Source organism: Equus caballus, chromosome 18, assembly GCF_041296265.1.
Source record: "Equus caballus isolate H_3958 breed thoroughbred chromosome 18, TB-T2T, whole genome shotgun sequence".
Lineage (NCBI taxonomy): Eukaryota > Metazoa > Chordata > Mammalia > Perissodactyla > Equidae > Equus > Equus caballus.
Window position 1 is genome coordinate 72019589 of NC_091701.1, and position 19039 is coordinate 72038627.

At 38.6% G+C, this 19039-nt stretch overlaps 2 protein-coding genes across 11 annotated transcripts in view; one reads left to right on the forward strand and one right to left on the reverse strand.

The window, feature by feature from the left end:
• SLC39A10 (solute carrier family 39 member 10) overlaps nt 1-15272 on the forward strand; it is a 123680-nt gene extending 108408 nt beyond the window's left edge. For all 9 annotated transcript variants that reach the window (XM_070242075.1, XM_070242078.1, XM_070242080.1 and 6 more), the window contains 2 exons: nt 7243-7433; nt 12491-15272. In XM_070242075.1, coding sequence (XP_070098176.1) covers nt 7243-7433; nt 12491-12649 — 350 coding nt within the window. In that variant the 3' untranslated portion in view covers nt 12650-15272. The remainder of the gene's footprint in view (nt 1-7242; nt 7434-12490) is intronic.
• Nucleotides 15273-15282: 10 nt separating this feature from the next.
• Nucleotides 15283-19039, reverse strand: part of DNAH7 (dynein axonemal heavy chain 7) — a 235426-nt gene continuing 231669 nt past the window's right edge. For both annotated transcript variants that reach the window (XM_070242074.1, XM_023622248.2), the window contains 2 exons: nt 17944-18047; nt 15283-15698 (listed from right to left, as the gene is read on the reverse strand). In XM_070242074.1, coding sequence (XP_070098175.1) covers nt 15492-15698; nt 17944-18047 — 311 coding nt within the window. In that variant the 3' untranslated portion in view covers nt 15283-15491. The remainder of the gene's footprint in view (nt 15699-17943; nt 18048-19039) is intronic.

Below are 19039 nucleotides of genomic sequence, written 5' to 3' on the forward strand. Positions count from 1 at the left end.
TGAACAATATTGTGTTATATCCCATTCTGTTTCTTACCTTATGTTACTAATCATCATGTTTTTAAACTCCATCCAGGTCACCATGAATTAATTTAATATGTTGAGTCTGCTGAGTACTCAGAGGTGTGCGTTTACCACATTTGACATATTTAGCATCTAGTATTGGACACACGATGTGGCCTTTAATTTCCTGCCACCACTCACAATGGCGCATTGAACATCTGTAAACGTGGTGCTTATAGACCCTGCGAGAACATTTTTTGGGCCTATACCCAAGAACGGAATGGATGAGTCTTAGGATGTGCATGCCTGAGAAGCGCCATGTCACTAAGATGGCCACACTAGTGTAATCTAACCTGCAGTCGCTGAGAGTTCCCGTGTTCCCACAGCCCTGCCCACATTCCACATTAACTAACTCTCTAATTTTTGCCAATTTAATAGGTATGAGATATTTCTCTGTTTAGTTGACATTTATTGATCTACCAGTGCTTTTTTAGTTTCTCTTCACGTGTTTTGGTTTTCTCCTATATGTTGAAAAACAGAAGTAAAAGGTGTAAACGTGCATTCAGATAGAAAATATCTGAAGAATGTGGAGATGACATTAATTTGAAAGACACAAACTCCATCTTTTGAGTATCCAAGGAATTTCTTCATGTGCTCTTTCTAATTTAATATTTTTCTTCAATTTATCTGACTAGGAAACATCTATAATTTGTGTTTAATTGTCTTGATTGGTAGTAGCCTTACTTGCTCAGTTTGATTAGAAGTTATTCATATAATTTTCTTAGAAAATTATTAACTGTTCACAGAAAGCAGAAAAATCTGTTAGTGCTTACTTGGTGCTGATTCTTTAGGGCTTGACTTTCTTGTAGTTTTGATAACCTTGCCAACCTTGGGCATGTAGCCTTCCATCTTGTTCGTGCCCCATAATCCTTCACCCAGACCAGATCATCACCTCCTTCCTTGTCTTTTGCTTGGACAGTTTCCATAGTGTTAAATGTCTGGTTTCATTCCATTCCAGTGTACCTCATATACCTTATTGTCAGATACATCTTCTTAAATGTCACTTGCTTATGTAATCAAAATCGTTTAGTAGCTTTCCTTACATCTGAAGTAAAAGCTAAGATTCATTAGTCCTACTTTCAGTGACCTCCACTCGGGCTTCTACTTGCCTTTCCAGCTTCCCTCGCTGTCCTTGCTGTTGCGTGTTTTCCACTTCACCCAAACACAAGGCACCAGACAGACACCTAAACCTGTTTCTTTGCTTATACCCTCCTTCTACGTGGCTTGTCCCACTACCTCTGTCCCTAGTTTTCTCCAGCTTCACTGCCATCCTCCCGTGTCCATGCCTTGGAGTACTCTTTCTTCTCAGCTTTATCGCTTACTTTCTTGAGGTCCTCCTTTGGTGCTTAGTGTATTTTCATTTTAGATGTCCTGTTTCTTAAAATGTAGGTTCTTTGTGTGCAGATACTGTATCTTCTACCCTTCTCTAACTACTTTCCTGTTAGAGAATGATCTGCCATGCCAGTACTTCCTTTCAATTCCATAGCAATACAAATCAAGGCCTTCTGTCAGTTTTTATACATGAGTAACATATTGCCTCATAGTTTTAACCTTTCACTTTTTCTTTGAACTTGCTTAGTAATAGTCACACACATATGTGGATAGTCACACACGTATCCACAGTATACTAGGGAAACCTCCGACTGCCCTTCCTGCCCACCCACTGCCCCCTGAATGGAGTATGTCGGGCCCCTTTGTGATTACGTGTGGTTTTACTGAATTGTCCTAACCCCCGAGGACCCGCCGAGGCAAGAATTGACAGCGGGGAGCTTGGAGATTAGAGATAGTTGCCCTGCTACTGCTTACTCCTCTTTCTCTCGGTAGTTTCTCACGGTAGTTTCTCACGGAAAGAGTGACACACAAAGACTGATAGCCACATGTAAAACAAATGCACTGCATATCTTAATGGCCGGGTAAGCCCTTGACACCCAGTGCAGAGGCAGAGCTCTGGAAAGAGCTGGGTTAGAGAGAACTCTGCTTGGGCCCAGACTCCTCAGCAAGACATTCAGACCCCAAATCTCTACCTGTTTTACCCCACAAAGCAGAGGTTGAGACGCTACTGCTGTGAGAGGAAACTTCAATCCAATATGGAACTTAGAAGGAAAGCAGTGAGACCTTATGAAAATGTGCATTTTCCCCTAATGCCTAGTGCTAAATTGACGTAAACTGCCCCATATTCTAGCTGCTGAGGCTACTAGGGAAGAAAGAACATAAATGACCCAGCTTCCTCCCCTGGAGGTGACAGAAAAGGCTTTGGCCCTCATATCCATCAACATGGTAGGAAGTGGTCCACTGACCATAACTAAAGGAAGTAGAACATGATTGTGGAGCCTAATTTTTGCCTTTAAGTCACCGTAATGGTAAAATAGGGCCAGATGAAATGTCTCTACTCTGATTCGATTATTCACTCTTACTCACTTGGAGACAAACAGGTGTGGAGAGAGGCATAGAACCTTCTTCCTCGGAACCTTCAAGCAAGGAAGGGGAGAAACCAGGCCCCTAGAGGCTGACACGGAAGCCTGGCAGGTCGACAGGGAGAAAGAGAAATCTTTCTCTGTCTGCTTACTAGGTTACGATGTTGGCAAAGCAGCCTAAACATCATAGTCCAGGATAATTTATTCATTCTGAAACCTCTTTTGTCCTAGTTAAATTTCTTATTGTGAATTCTTAAAACTATTTGTGAGATTTCTATACTAAAGTCCACACCCTGAGGGGAAAGATATGTATTTAAATTACTTTGCAGTGCGTCGCCCTCGGCCTCAGTCAGTCAGTAACTCCCAGCGTAGGCGCCCCTCTCCTGAACGGATGACTGTTTCTCTAGTGGCGCACAGCTGTGGGGTTTGTTTGTGTTTAGGAACGTGGTACGAAAAAGACGTGCGCTTTCAAACCTAGAGCAGCATGCAGCTCGGAGATGCCCTCTGAGAGGCTTGCAGAAACTGAAACCGTCTGAGGAAACGGAAGACTCCTCTCTCTCCTTTCCTGTTTGCTCTGGGTGTGGTCATGGTGACATTGCCTGAATTATTACTCCTTTCTCTTTTCTGTTTTTGCCAAACTTGTGTAGCTAAATTTAAGTAAGTTACAACATTACTCTTGTATTCTCTGCACATTTTTACACCCTCCTAATAAGGAACTGTATAAACATTTGAAAAATAATTTATAAGAAAGCCACATAAGATTAGGGATAATCCAGAAGGGTAGTTAATCAAACTCTCTTTAGATTAAATAACGTGTTTCGACTTCAAGGAAAGAACGTTTGATAAATAAATGTAGCCATATCATTAAGATTCAGTTTGAAGAGGCTATAATACTGTCCATTTTTTCCTTTCCTCTCATGTGTATTAAGGGTTAAATAGAAATTCACACTAAGATTTCCATAATATACGAAGTTGTCCAGGGACAACTGAACAGTCACTGTATGTATTCATCCATGTGTATGTGTGCATTATTGAAGGCAAAAATAAAGAACCGTAAAATACGTACTTGTTGAAGAAAACGTCAGTAGTTGATGTTAGCAGATGCTATACTACACAGTACAGTATAGTAATTCACATGCTATAGCGCTGGATCACATCAGTTTAACAGCTCTGGCAGGGACACCATTCGTTGTGCTAGTGATATCCTTTGTCAGCAGAAAGGAAAGACTACTGATTTATCAAAGATGGGGGCCAGCCCGGTGGCGCAGCAGCTAAGTTCGCATGTTCTGCTTTGGTGGCCCAGAGTTCACCGGTTCATATCCCGGGTGTGGACATGGCACCACTTGGCAAGCCATGCTGTGGTAGGTGTCCCACATATAAAGTAGAGGAAGATGGGCACGGATGTTAGCTCAGGGCCAGTCTTCCTCAGCAAAAAGAGGAGGATTGGCAGCAGATGTTAGCTCAGGGCTAATCTTCCTCAAAAAAAAAAAAGTAGATTTGCTTGTTTGGTATAAATTCTAACTGTGGGTATTTGATTTATTTTTCAAATGTTTATACTGGTTCTTACTAAGAAAGGAAGTAGAGAAAAAGGGAGAAAAATATGCAAATATCTTTGAGAATTTATAACCTGAGATAAGACAGGGACAAAGATAGATTTTAAATGAAATAATTCATCTTGATACAAGATCATTATATAAAAATCATTTATACTGCTATATACTAGCAGTGAACAGGGAAATTGAAAATTTTTTAAAGTACTATCTAAAATAACACCAAAAAACATGAAATACTTTGGTTAAATCTAACAAAATATACATAGAATCTGTATGCTGAAAACTACAAATCGCCAACAAAAGAAGTCAAAGGAGACCTAAATGGAGAGACGCACCAGGTTCAGGAAACAGAGGACTCAGTATTTTTAAGATATCAAATCTCCCTGTAGAGTTAGTGCATCCCCATCCGAATCCCAGAAGGGTTGTTTTGGAGATAAATGAGCTTTTTCATAAGTTTATATGGAAAGGGAAAGGAACTTGAATACCCAGAAGGATTTTGAAAAAGGACAACAAAGTTGACTTTAAGGCTTACTGTAAAGCCACAGTAATCAAAACAATTCATACTGGTGAAAGAGTAGACAGAGATCAGTGGAGCAGAGTATAGAGTCCTCGCATATGTAGGAACTTATTTTCAACAAAAATGCAAAGAAAATTCCATGTTGAAAGGATAGTTTTTTCAACAAATATTGCTGCAATAATTGAATATCTACTTGGAAAAAAAAAAAAAAAACACACCACAGACAAAAACTAACCCAAAAATGGATCACTGATCTAAATGAAAAATTTTAAAATATAAGACTTAGAAGAAAACATGGAAAAGCTCTTGGATTAGGCAAAGTGTTCTTAGGTCCAACACCAAAAGCATGATCCCTTAAGGAAAAAAGTAATAAAATGGACTTCATAAAAATCAAAAACTTTAGATAAAAGACACTTAAAAAAATGAAAACAGCAGCCACAGGCTGGGAAAAAATATTTAGAAAAATATGTATTTGATAAAAGATTTGCGTATATGACCCAGAAATCCTACTCACAGATATCTGCATAAGAGAAATGAACACTTAGTGTTGACACAAAAGCCTGTCTGTGGATGTGTACAGTGGCTTTATTCATAGTTGCTCAAAACTGGAAATAACCTAAATGTCCTTCAGCTGATGAATGGGTAAATAAACTCTGGTTCATTTAGGGAATATTACTTGGCAGGAAAAGGCAGTGACTTTCTGATACAAACTGTTACATGGATGAATCTTCCACACATTCTACTAAGTGAAAAAAATCTGGACTCAGACGACTTCATCCTGTACGATTCCATTTGTGTGATGTTCTGGAAAAGGCGAAACTGTAGGAACAGAAAGATCACTGGTGCCTATGAGTGAGGGGCTGAGGAAATTTTGGAGGTGGGAGTAAAGAAATAGTTCTAAAGTTTGATGGTGGTTGTGGTTACATGGTATGTACTTCTGTCAAAACGCAAATCTACATCCAAAAAAGGGGGGAATCATGTATGCAAGTTATATCTTGGGTTTAAAAAGTATTCATTAAAAATAATTCATCTCGAATCTCGATTGGTTAATTCATGCTGTGTGGTTGCCACTCAGGGATGAAGTGAATCATCTTGCTATCCAGTATTATCAGGGAAGGCATCAAAGTGGACATAGTGTGTACCTCTGTTCATTGAGTATTAAGTAATCCTTTTTAAACTCTGTTTTAAAATTCTAAAAGGAAACACTGTGTTTTATAACTTAAGAAGCATTCTTCTGTAGTCTCGTTTTGTATTCCCTAACCTCCTGCTAAATGAAATTGTCCCTTTAGCACAGTTGGTGGGTGAATTATTGACAATATGGTGGGGAAATTTGTAGAGGAAGAAGTTAGGGAACTCTTTCTATAGAGGAAGCTGAGAAAGGCCTGAGGAAATGAAAACTCGAGGGGAGGGAGGAGATAAAAGCTGATGTTGAATCCAGGTCTCACCAGGAGAATTGACTATTTAGGATCAGAGGGGAAAGATGTAAGGAGAGTATTAATATTAGGTGGAAACTGGAGAATGGCAATTTAGAAGCCATTGGTAGGTAATCTCCTTAGGTGTATCTTAACTTTCCCAATAATGTTGCAGGATTTAGTTTGTAGCAATTTGTTGGAATATGGAAAAATAATGCCTTGCACTAATTTCTTTGTTGTTAACTTCTACTTATTTGTTAGAAACTTTAGGACCTTGTAACCATACAGTTAGAAAATAACAAATCATGTATTTTTAGTCATGTGAGATCTTTTTTAAGAGAAAGAAACAAACCTCTCCTCTGTATTTTGTATAGTACTTTGCCTCTACTAGTGTTGAATTATTGATTGGATGTTTGTATGTTTAGTAACAAAAAGTTTGTTATAATTAGTAAAACTATTGTTTTTGACCCTTTTGCTTCAAGATTATTATTTCTAGCGGCATTTTGCCCTTCTAGTAACATCTCTCTCAGCGATACTTAATCATTTTTTTCCCTGGTATTCCAACTTGAGACAGAAGAATAAGAAAAGCTTCTATTCTTTTTTACAGTTTTAGGATTTTCAGATTTAATTTTTTTCCTGGAACAAATAAAACATCAATGTAAACAACATACAATATACTTAGAGCGTCTGTTACCTCTTTCCTTACTTAGGCCGTTTCCCTTTGAAAAAAGGCAGCGATCAGAGAGCTCGAATTGTTGCTCACAAAAAGCACAGTGACCCAGTTCTGTTCTTCTGGGTTTTTTTCTTTTTTAAAAAATTTTATATTTCATGTCATACCGTAAAATTGACCTTGCTTTTTGAGGTACAGTTCTTTGAATTTTAACATGCATATGGATTTGTGTAACCACCACCATCGGGATGCAGAACAATTCCATCACCCCAACCAACCCCTCCTGCCATCCCTCTGTCACCAGGCTTTCCCACCCCTGCCCTCTGGTGACCACTCAATGTCATCAGTGTAGTTTTGTCTTTGAGAATATCAGACAAACGGAATCATGTGTAACCTTTCAGACTGTCTTCTTTCAGCATCATGCCTTTGGGATTCACCCAAGTTTTTTGCATGTTAAAGCTTTAATTTAATAAGTAAAAAATAAATTTTCATGATAAAATTTCACTTCTTAAAGGGGCATTGTTTTTATGTCATTGTTAATTTTGTTTTTTCCCCTAAATTTGTGTATACAATCCTGTGGTTTTAAAACTCTCACATTATGTCTTAACTGCAGGTGATTTTGCAGTTCTTCTTAAAGCAGGCATGACTGTAAAGCAAGCAATTGTATACAACCTCCTGTCTGCCATGATGGCTTACATAGGCATGCTCATAGGCACGGCTGTTGGTCAGTATGCCAATAACATCACACTTTGGATCTTTGCAATCACTGCAGGCATGTTCCTCTACGTAGCCTTGGTGGATATGGTAAGATATTTTATATTTTTCTTGTTACACTAAATCTGTAAATAGAATGCAACTTTTAAAAGGGAAGAAACCTTTGGATGTGGTTTGAAAGACTTAATTATTTTTCAAAATATAACCCATTTTAAAGACATGTGATATCCTAAATAATCTGTTAGGGAAAGACATTTAACTATAGGAGGGTTCGTTCTTGGCAAACCAGTTGAGATGCTGGAAATTTTTGTCCAAATGATGTTGCTATTCAAAGTAATCATCAGTAGTATTTAGAGATATAATTACAGAAGTATACTACTTTGAAGGTTTTGTGATATTGAGGTGAAAACGTTGTTCTTGTTAACAAAATAATTCTTTGAGCTTGCTTTGTGGTGAACAAGGAAGAAATACTATACCTCTTAGGTAAGCCAGTCTTCTGCAGAAAATGGTGTATATTCCAAGGGATTTAAGTAGTTTTCCTTAATTCTGTGATTAAAAATTTAGGTTATATAGTTTTGAAATGAGACTATCTGATAGATCCTACCAGGAGGAGAAGTGAATGTAATATCAGATTAAAAATAAAAAGTAACAAAATTGCTAGTTCTGCAAATACACTGCCTAACATATTTAGGATATTAAAGTAAAATTAAAAAACTAATTGTTAGTGTTTAGATTTATTAACTTTAAAGTTAGAAATAATGCCTATTTACTATAGAAAATTTAGAAAATAGGAACAAAAAGAAAAAATAGAAGTTGTTTACATTCTCCACCTAGAGGTCTGTTGCCCGCATCTCCTCTTAGACTTTATTTCCTATCCCCATGCTCACCTAATACTCTTGCTTCCTATTTCATGGAGAACATGGCAGCCATCCATCAAGACAACGTCTCGCAAGTTCCCCTCACTATTTCTATTCATCCCCCAGTGTCCATGCCTGTTGACCTTCTTTCCTGTTACTCTGAAGAACTGACTACGTTCCTGGCTGAGGCCAGCTCCTTCCAATCGTTCACTAGAACTTATCGCCTCTTGCTGACGCCCTTAAATTCTCCCCTTTTTCTTCACATCATTCATTTTTCCCTCTCTGCTGGATCATTCCTGTCAGCATCTAACCCTGACGATACTTCTCCCTCTGACAAGGTCGGGAGAGGCGTGGTTCTTAACTTGCTGCTTGTTTCAGCCGTCCCCCAGTGCTCGCCTTCCCTCGGAGAGCAGTCACCCTTTCTTGTCTGTTGAGTCTCTTCTCTCTCGAATCTGGCCTCATCAGGTTTTCTCCCTGACCGCTCTGCAGATTGTTCTTGTCAGATTTACCATCTACCACAACATGCGTGGTGAAGTCCCCTGGTCATTCACCTGCCATTTACCCTGCACGTCTTCATCTTACGTGTCCTAACAGCAGCATTTGGCAGTGGGTCATTCTCTTCTCTCTGAAACACTCTCTTGTTACTTGCTTCTGAACCCCCGCCCTTTCCTGGCTTCCCACCTCTGCCCTTTTTTTCTCAGGTGCTGGATCCTCTTCTCCTCCCCTACCTCTGTCAGTGAAAGCACTCTAAGAAGTCTCATCGCTCTGAATATTGATTGGATGATAATTCCAAAGTTTACATCTTAAGCCCAGACCTTTTCCTTAACTCCACATCAGTGTATGCACCTGTTAAACCCGAATGTCTAAAAGGTACTGCAGACTTACTATGTTCAGAACCCAGTCCTGAATACTTGCCAACCCCACTCCTTGCACCAACCAGCACCTCCTCTAGAATTCTCCATCTCAGAAATGACAGCTCCATTCTTCTAGTTTTTCAGATCACACCCTGAGTATCGTTTTTTGACTCCACTCTCTCTGTCCTCCCCACAGCTGGCTCGTCAGTAAGTCCCAAGGGCTGCAGCTCCTAACCACCTCTGCACCCCCACTCTCATGCAGGCCACCGTCGTCCTTCCCTTTCTGTCTGCTCGCCCTGCCCACCACGCACTGCATGAACAGCGCAGACAGGGGGATCTTTTTAAGTGATCCTGGTAAGATTAGATCATGTCAGTTATGTGCTTCACGCCCTTCAGTGGTTTCCATCTTATTCAGAGTAAAAGCACCAAAGTTCTTGTTTTGACCTTCAAGGTTTTTCATCCTCCTTATTTCCTCTTCCGCTCCCTCCTTCGTTTCCTAATCTCCCCTCCGCCCCTCCCCGCTTCCCCAGGAGTGCACTCTGCCTCGGGTCCTGGCTCTTGTTGATCGCTCCACGTGGAATATTTTGTCTGCAGACATTCTCCCAGCTAGCGCCCTCACTTCTTGTGAGGCATCCTATCTAAAATTTGACTGTCTACCCCAGTATTTCACATCCACTATCCCTACTTTAGTTTTTTCTCCTTTGCACTTGTATCTCGATCTATTAATAACACACTAAACATTTTACTTATTTATTGAGTTCATTATGTGCCCCACTAGGATGTCAGTTTTGGGAGGGCAGGCATTTTTGTCATAGTTCACTAACTACTGGACATGTGTTTACAATTAGTTGAATGCAGAATGAATGAGTTAATTCTTATCCTAGGAAGCTAAAGATGTAAAAAGAATGAAAGAGTCGCTACAGTACATATTTATAGTCTAATGAAGAAGAAAAGTAGCCATCAATTACAATTCTTTTGATACATGTTATGATAAGAGTGGTGCACCATGTTTGTGGAACTACAGAGAAGGGCTCGCTAAAAACTTGGGAAATAAAATTAGGGAAGTGTTTCTGGAATAGGAAATCTGAGCTTGAATCTTAAAGTAGAAGAGTTTGTTAGAAGCAAGAGGAAAGGGCATATGAGAAAGCAGAATAATAAAGAGCATCATTGTTTTGATCACTGAGTTTACTCCTGGGACCATATTCTGAGGAAATAACCTAAAATGACTACTGCTAATATAACAAACAAAAATAAGACCATATTAAAGTGTTCTTTGCAGTAGTGTTTATAATGTCACAGTTTTATTGGAAAGACCCTAAATGTCCAAGAAAAGGGGGACAGACTATCCACATATATTTTAGGATTTTAGTGACACTGAAATATGTATTTTCTAATATTAAGTGGAAAATAGATACAAAAATTGCATCCATAGTTGGCCAGATCGTGACAGTCACACAACATGCCATGCTAAAAAGATCAGAGTTTATCTTATAAATTTGAGGGAGCCATTAAAAGGTGTAAGCAACAATGATGTGATCACATTTGTTTTAGAAAGACCGCTTTGGCTAAGGGGAGACGTTTTTATTGGTTTATAGTCATTTTAGAAGATAGCAACAGTACCAGAGGTTTTAGTTTGAGGTGCCTTTAGGATACCCAGCTGGAGGTACCTGGTTTAGGGGGCTTGGACAGCAGCTGTTTATCAACCAGTGAGAAGCATTGTTGCATTTTAACGAGGATGGCCGTACCAGTCGGTACTGGCTGGCTGCTAGCTGTGGTTATGGCCATCGCTGTGGGTGTTGGCATTCAGGATAGAATTGAATGTGCCTGTTCTAGCTGATATGTACACATATCTAGAGGGGAGATTTCTGTGAAACGTTCTGCACACTATTTATGCTTAAATATTAAGGAAAGTCAGCAGTAAAAGTTTTTGTAACAATAAAAACTTGAGGGAAGAGGGGAGAAAAGATACAATAAAATAGTCTTCTTATTAGAACCATAGGTAGGAAGTTAGCCATTTTAGTCTCATCCCAGGTTTTGGTCATAATCCAAACTTTCTGTAAAGGGCAGATAGTAAATACCTAGGCTTTGTGGACCATATTATGTGTGTTACAGTTATTCAGCTCTGCCATTTGTAGTGGTTTCTGTCACTACTGACTACCGCACTCTGCTAGTGAAGGACAGTCGGCTCCGTTAGCCGTTGCAGCACCGCCCTGGACTTTCGGACAGCATGATGGCAGCCTGCGGTAGTTCTTAAAGGGGACCCTCAGGAGACTGTTGAACATGCTGCAGCACTGTCAGAGCGTGGTAGCTGGCTTAATTGTCCTCATTATTTAATAATGAATAATGGCGTTTCTTCCTAGGCAGGCCTTATGTACTTACCCCCATATCTCTCCTCCCTAAACCCAAAAGCGCCAACATGTTGTTTGGAGCAAAGCTTGGTGTCTAAGAGAAATAGCATATCAATGTCATCTTTCTGTAGATTTTCATTGCAAACGTGAAGTATGTTTTTGTGAAAGTGAAAATTAGAAGTAATAATTCTTTAACAATTTTTATTAGTTTTGGATAGAAAGAATTTATGCTTATCATAATGCACATACATTTCTTCTTCAACAAATCTTATTTACTTAGGTAAATTAAAGATTTAAGTTTTATACTTTGAACTATGGGTTATTCTTAAATGTAATAGTATATGCTTATACTGTAAACTTTTCGATGTATTATGCCTTTAAAGATACTAGGAACTTTCACATTTTAAACATTTTATCACTATTAAGGGAATAGAGTACACTGGGAAGGCAGGGTGCATAATTTGATCGTAGCTGGGGAGCTTCTATATACTATTTTTTGTGTGTCTTATTGGAAGGAAAATAGTGGCTTAAGAGCATAGAGATGCCAATTTGGAATTTCTGTAAATATCTGTCTTTGCTGTCATGTGCAGTGGGAAATGAGAATTTTAAATGGAAAAGGGTGAAGAAAAATGATACAATTTTGAATTAGATATCCCCAAAAGATTTACTTTCCTGGTGAACTTAAGATAAATCAGTAAATGTGAGAATTGTAGTGTTCTTTTCTGAGAGTTTTATTGGCAATAATAAATTGTCTTATATTTAGCATAAAGTAAATGTCGGAACTGATGAGGTCAGTGGGCGATGTAACTTTAAATGTGGCTGATGCATATATTATGTGCAATTGTTGCAGGCACGAGAAGGGATCGGATCTACTGTTTACTTAGTACATACCTAGAGCATAAACTTGCTTAGTGTTTGACTAAAATAGGTCTTATGATTAGCACTGTGTTAAATAAAATAATTATTTTATTTGTAGTTATGCTTTTAGTCGTTAGTTTTCTGAAGTAAGAAGATGTAAAAAAAAAAAAAAAAAACCTTGAGCAGAATATTATAAAAATTGCTTGTAAACATCTGGGTTTTTTTTTCAGCTTCCAGAAATGCTGCATGGTGATGGTGACAATGAAGAACACGGCTTCTGTCCAGTGGGTCAGTTCATTCTTCAGAATTTAGGATTGTTGTTTGGATTTGCCACCATGCTAGTGATTGCCCTCTATGAAGACAAAATTGTGTTTGACCTCCAGTTTTGACCATTCCCAGTAATTACTGTTGGTTACGAGAATGTTACCATGCAGCTTTGCATCTTTTTCTTGTACTGTATGCACATTGCTCAAAGAAAAGTCAGTGGCTTGCACTACTTACAAGTTCCATAGATTTGAGCCTAACCATGAACGACTGGTGCTCAGTACTGTTTTCCCTGTGTGAAGGGGTCTTTTGAAACTATAAAGCTTGTGATAAAGCAAGGAGAAAACGGGACTCCATGAACCAAGGTTGATATAGGTTGGATTAAGAATTTTTAAAAAAAATAATCATATAAAACACTAAAGTAGTCTTTATTAGTAAAAACCTCTGTGGCTATGCAGAAATAGAAATTGAACCAAAAAATCACTTAAACTTTAAAAATGTTTTCAATGGACTCTGGGCAGACTTTTCTTTTTGCTAAAAGTGAATTTCAGTGTCCTTTAATTCAGCTCCGTATAGATATATGGTAATAGGGATCAACTTGACACAGCTTTGCAATGCATAAAGTAGACTGTAGGACTAGAGGAGAGCTCAGGCTGCATTAGAGTATGAATTTAGTATTGGGAAAAGCCCTTATTCTTGAATCTAGAGTTACTATTTTTGTATATATTTGCATAGTGTTTAAATTTGCAGCCTAAACTACTGAAATTTGTGATTGTATGTTTGTGTGAGCTTCAGTTTAATGAAAGATTCATAATGGTTCTTGGTATTAATATACTTGGTGTCTGGGTTTTCTTTTTTTCCTGAACTTTAATTTGTTTTTGTTTTGAGTTTTTTGGTGTGGGTAGTGGGTTAGAGCATGTGGTAAAATCTTTTTTCGTTAAAATTGTAACCCTCTACAAATATCAAACATGAAGAACCCAAACAAACATGGTCTAAATATTCAATTTCCCTACTTGAACAGGACTAACTAGTTATTTGGGAAAGTTAAGTCCTAAATGCACACATTGCTTTACCAGTTTGGCATTGGAACCAAGAGCACGTGCTGTGGCTGGCACTAAGGTGGTAAGGCAGAAAATCCAAGTTGACCACGTCCATAACCTGTACATGAAGTGTCAAAACGTCGCTACGATGACCTCTGATGATACCGTGGCTATCATGGTACCAGGCGGCTTGGAAGATAGTTTTAAATAACTCAGCTGAGATCACTTGATCATTTTGTGCCAAGATATGCTGTTGGTGCCTGACTGGGATTAGTCTCTTTTTTAGGTGCCCTGCTCTTCTACCATAATTGTGAATGATTTGTGAGAAGTGCAAGCCATGTTTATCCTGAATTTTGACCTAATAATTTGTAGAACTAGTCATGTGCATGTAGCTTTCTGTTCACATCTGTGCCACCTGGCTGTCATTTATGCCAGGTAAACTGTATTTGAACTCTGTGCAGGCAGCTTTGTTTTAATCTGCTTGGCTACCAGTGTAGCTGCTTTTAAAAATCTTATTCAAACATTTTAGAGCCAAACTCTTTCCATTCCACTTAAAATGTTTTCATTTAGTCCTCCGCCTTTCCCCAGTTCCTTTCCTCCTACTCCATGAACTTTAAAACAGCAGAACTTCGAGAGCAGCAGGTGCCTCCAGGTGTTGATAGAGCATTGCCAGGGTTTCTTCTTTATGCTGTAAGCAGCGAGCCTAGGTGGTGTTTCCTTAATTCATGCCTGAATTTCACAGATTGTTTCTGGCTTTCTCCATGGCCTACTGTAACGAGTAGGAGTTTTCTACGGAGGTTATTTTCTGCATCGGGCACTGCATCGGGACAGTCCTCATCTCATGCTTGGCCCTTCAAGCAGCCTCGCTAAAAGGTGCTGATATTTTATTTAGTACTGCCAACTTCAAGCAATTCGAGTATCTTGCTTTCTGAACCAAGATTTATTTATAGTTTATTTTTGGGTTTTTATACCCAAGGAGGATTCTGCATTCCAGCATTAAATCTGCTTGATTTTAAAACTTTTATGAAAAGCAACAGCTGGAATATACTCCCAGTCTTAAAATAAATGCCTGATGTAAAGCAAATAGGTTATGCTGAAGTATATAAAGTTTTATATTCTCTCAAAAATGGTGTTACCTTTATTTGCCAGATTTTTTTAAACCTTTGGAGAGGGCTGCGACAGTTGCTGCTAGTATTTTGTTAGGGTTCCACCAGTGTTTAGTTTTCACATCATCCTAATGTATCGTTTCAAGTCTTACTAGACAATCTGAATTCCACTACATTTCTGTTTGGCTCCAACATTCCATTTAGCTTGACCAGTCTAATTTAACATGTGTTTGTTGGAGGTCATTAATGTTACTTGTACAATGCTGTCACTGTGTGACATCCATATGGATTTTGGTGTACATCACATTGCACTCAATCAGCTGTGATTATGCTTAGGAATACTATAGTAACTAGATGCAGTGTGAACCTTTTCCATTAACAGTAAGTCAGTGGCTTAAATGTGATTATGGTCCTGCAAGGTGATACTTGCTAAAATATCTAAACTTTTTTGTTGTTGTTGTAACCGAATCATTTTTTAAAAATTTATAAAGCTGGAAATGATCAAATGCCATTTTTTTCATTGTCAACAGTGGTGTGTCATTTTATGTATGTTCCTAATGCTTATGGAACTCTCCCAAAATAAAGTTATTCAAAAGAGCAAATATACCAGTGTGTTTTCTTCAGTCTAGTCTTTACTTCAGAACATTTCCTTACACTGAGGTATGAATCATTTTAAATATAGGCTACATTTGCACATAAATTTATAATTAAGTATAACTTTAGTCAAATTGATTTAAGCCAAATAAATTGTTTAAAAAGTAAAATATATTTTCTACTCAACCGTCTATAAGAAACAGGAACAGGGAAACGACGTCTTCTAATTATGAGTTAAGTTGACATAACAGTGCTACACCGCGTCCAATCCAGTGCTCCTTGGGTTGGTCAGAGGGAAGGGTCATGGCAATTACGAAGTTCGTAGAGTGCCCGGTGGTGGATAATGTTCCTCTCCGCTCACTTGTCTTATACAATGGAGCAACGTAACTTGGTCGTTCTGGAATATCTACCCTCTTACAGGGTTTCAGCCACATCTGGAAGGAAGTGCGTAAACTTCTTTAAGTCAAGGCTGGTATATTTACATATATTTGAGCCTGATATGGTATTGTTAAAGTTATGTCTGAAAATTTCTGTGGCCCAAATAGATTTTATTTTTGTCAGCAGTGCTGCCATTGCTCAAAACATTTTATTAGAGCTCTTAGAGCTATCTTCAGAACCAGTCGAGAAACTAAATGAGAAAAAATAGTCATTTTCACCTACTCTGTCCAGAAACATATTGCCCATTTACTCATCACCTCTCCACTGTACTTAGCTGAGAATGACTTTGGTGCCTACAATAATAAAAACTCAGACTTTCAGAGGAGAGAGCTGCCACCCTTGACACTCGCACTCATGTTGCCTTATTAGTTAAAGGCCAACCCCCCAGAATTCTGAAAGGCTTTTCTTCAATGATTGTAGAAGCAGATCACCTCCTCGTTTTCATGGTGACTATTTTAAAGGGGCTACTATGTATATTGTGGCCTCTGCTTAAAAGTATAACTGCATTCCTTTCTAACTACAATAGACTCACGTTCCTTTGAGAGAGTGATTAGCCACGTGCCTAGAATGTTACCATTGTTGAACCTCACCAATCTCAAAACTAAGATTTGGGAGCAAGTTGATCTCTGAATATAAGCGTAAAGAACAAACTATGATCATAAAGAAGAATTAATGTTTTGTTTTAGAATTTAATTAAATTCCTTTTAGCAGTAGAAGTAATAGCAATCCTTGAGGTGATGGGAGTTGACAGCCCCACTGCTCAGAGCTCTTGTTTAGGTTTCTCAGGTCAAAACAAATTGTATAAAGATGCTAGTTTCTCTCTTTCTCCCACATAATTGTAGAATCCAGATTATTATAAGGGGTTCTTCAGATAGAAATATATGGACTCAACACTCAAGTCAGACGTACTTCATTTCAACCAAAAGTGGGTTTTGTTAATGAGAATTTTTCTTTGTGACTTCCTTATTCAGGAAAATCATTCATGGATAAATTCCTTCTGCTATTCACTGCAAGCTACTGAAGAGTTTGCATGTGAAAGCAAGATGATTTGATCCCAATCAACTCCGGAAGTTGCAAACATTTGCCCTTGTGACTTTCAATTTGGGTCTCGTATTTGAAACTCTGTCTGCCCACAGTATCTTAGTACATATGGCAGGATTTTTACAATTGGCTGTCAGCTGGTCCCTCACTGCCCGTTAGAGCTGCTCTGAAGGATTCTTGCCCGTTTGAGCTGCCCCTAGCGCCCCACAAACAGAATTCATGTCAATCCATAGCATGTATTTCATCACCATCCCAGACCAACCCTTCAAGTTATGTGAAAAATCTATCTAGCTATGATGTAATAACAGATGGAAACAACAATATAGCTTAGTCTGCCCATGCTGAAGATAGGTGCCAGGAAACTTTCTGCAGATGGTTTTCATATAGTAATCTAAATCTGCAAGTTTCACATTTTTAGGACAATGTATATGTAAGAAAATATATATGATAAACATATATGTATGTGTGTGTATGTGGATACATATATACCATCCATCCTCATTCCTGTCCGTATTTGCGAATTTGCCTATCACTAAAATTTATTCGTTATCCTAAAATCAATACTCTGCGCTTTTGCAGTCATTCACAGGCATGCTCAGAGCACCAAAAACTGAGTCACCAGACAAGCAGGTTCCCAGGTGAGGTTGAACCTGGTGACATTCTGCCGCCTTGTCTCAGCTCTCATAACTAAAACAAGTATCCGTTTCACAGTTTATTTAGTTCCAAGTTTTTCACATTTTTGTGGCGTTTTTGGTGATTTCACTGTTTAAAATGGCCCCCAAGTGTAGCGCTGAGGTGCTGTGTAGTGTTCCTAAGTGCAGAAAGGCTGTGATGTGCCTCATGGAGAAAATATCGTAAACTTCGTTCAGGCATAAGACAGTGCTGTTGGCCATGAGTTCAATGTTAATGAATCAACAATAAACATTAAATAAAGTATCTTTAAACAAAAGCACCAATAAAGCAAGGTTCTGTACTCATCAGTTAACAAAAATGTGACCAGAGGATCGCAGAAACAACCTGTATTTCTCCTAGGAGCAATGGTTCAGTATTTACTAATTCACTGTTGGCAGCCACTTTATAAAACATAATTACCGTGAATAACGAGAATTGACTGTATATGTGTACGTGTGTGTGTATATGTGTGTGTGTGTATATATATATAAAATAGACCCCGTGTACATGTCATTAGAAAATACTAACCACAGGCACTGCATCATAAAGAATTTTGGGATGTGATTCTGCAAGTTTCTTGGTCTTCCTATTCCAGGAAGCTCCATCTAGAAATAATCCATGAATGAAAACACCTAAATATAAAAGAAGCAGGTTAGAGCGACACTTTAACCGTGTATTCATTGAGCTCTGAATCTGAAATTCCTACAGGTGAACACTACGCAAATGACACGAGGTCGGTAGCCTAGGACTTGTTCTAAAATGAAAGCGCTATTCTGAGTGCTTTGTCTTAACACCCATATTTCCAGAATATCTATACTTTGCATAGTCAATTAATTCAATAGTAAAATTAGATGTGGAAAACAAAAGAGGAAAGGAATTTTTAATTAGTCTGTGGGAAGTTCTCAGTTTGTGTGAACACTTATCAGATTTATATTTTTTTTCAATTTTTATTTTTTTCAGATGTACATCATATTTCAAATTCTGGATGCATTACATCACGTTCACCACCTGAACAGTAATTATAGTGCATCCCCTCACATGTGACCCTAATCACCCCTTTTGCCCTCCCCCCTTCCCCAATGGTAACCACCAGTCCAATCTCCAACGCTGTGTGTTTGTTGTTTTTTTTTTTGTCGTTTTAATCTTCTACTTATGAGTGAGATCATATGGTACTTGTCTTTCTCCCTCTGACTTATTTCACTCAGCATAGTACCCTCAAGGTCCCTCCGTGTTGTTTGAACTGGCCAATGATTATAATGTTAGAAGACAGGAAATATGCAAGGAAATTTCTGCCTGCATTTGGAGGGATGCAGTGGCTCCAGGCAGCATGTGAACAGAATACTCTTCTGCAGATCTCTAGTGTCCTGAGAGTTAAGTTTCTCCTGTCCTTCTAGAATTTATTCTCACTCCAACACCTCTCCATAGTCTGTATGAGAGGACACGTGGATGGACTTCCTCTAGAGCATGAGGTCACACACGAACAGTTAAAGAAGAACACCAGTGAGGAAAGCAGTGAGCCCCGGCTGACTTTCTCTGGCTGTCCACTGGGTAAAGCCTCATGGACTGAATGTAGCTATCCGCACATGAAAACATTTGTAGCAACTGTTGCACAGATGTGAAGGCA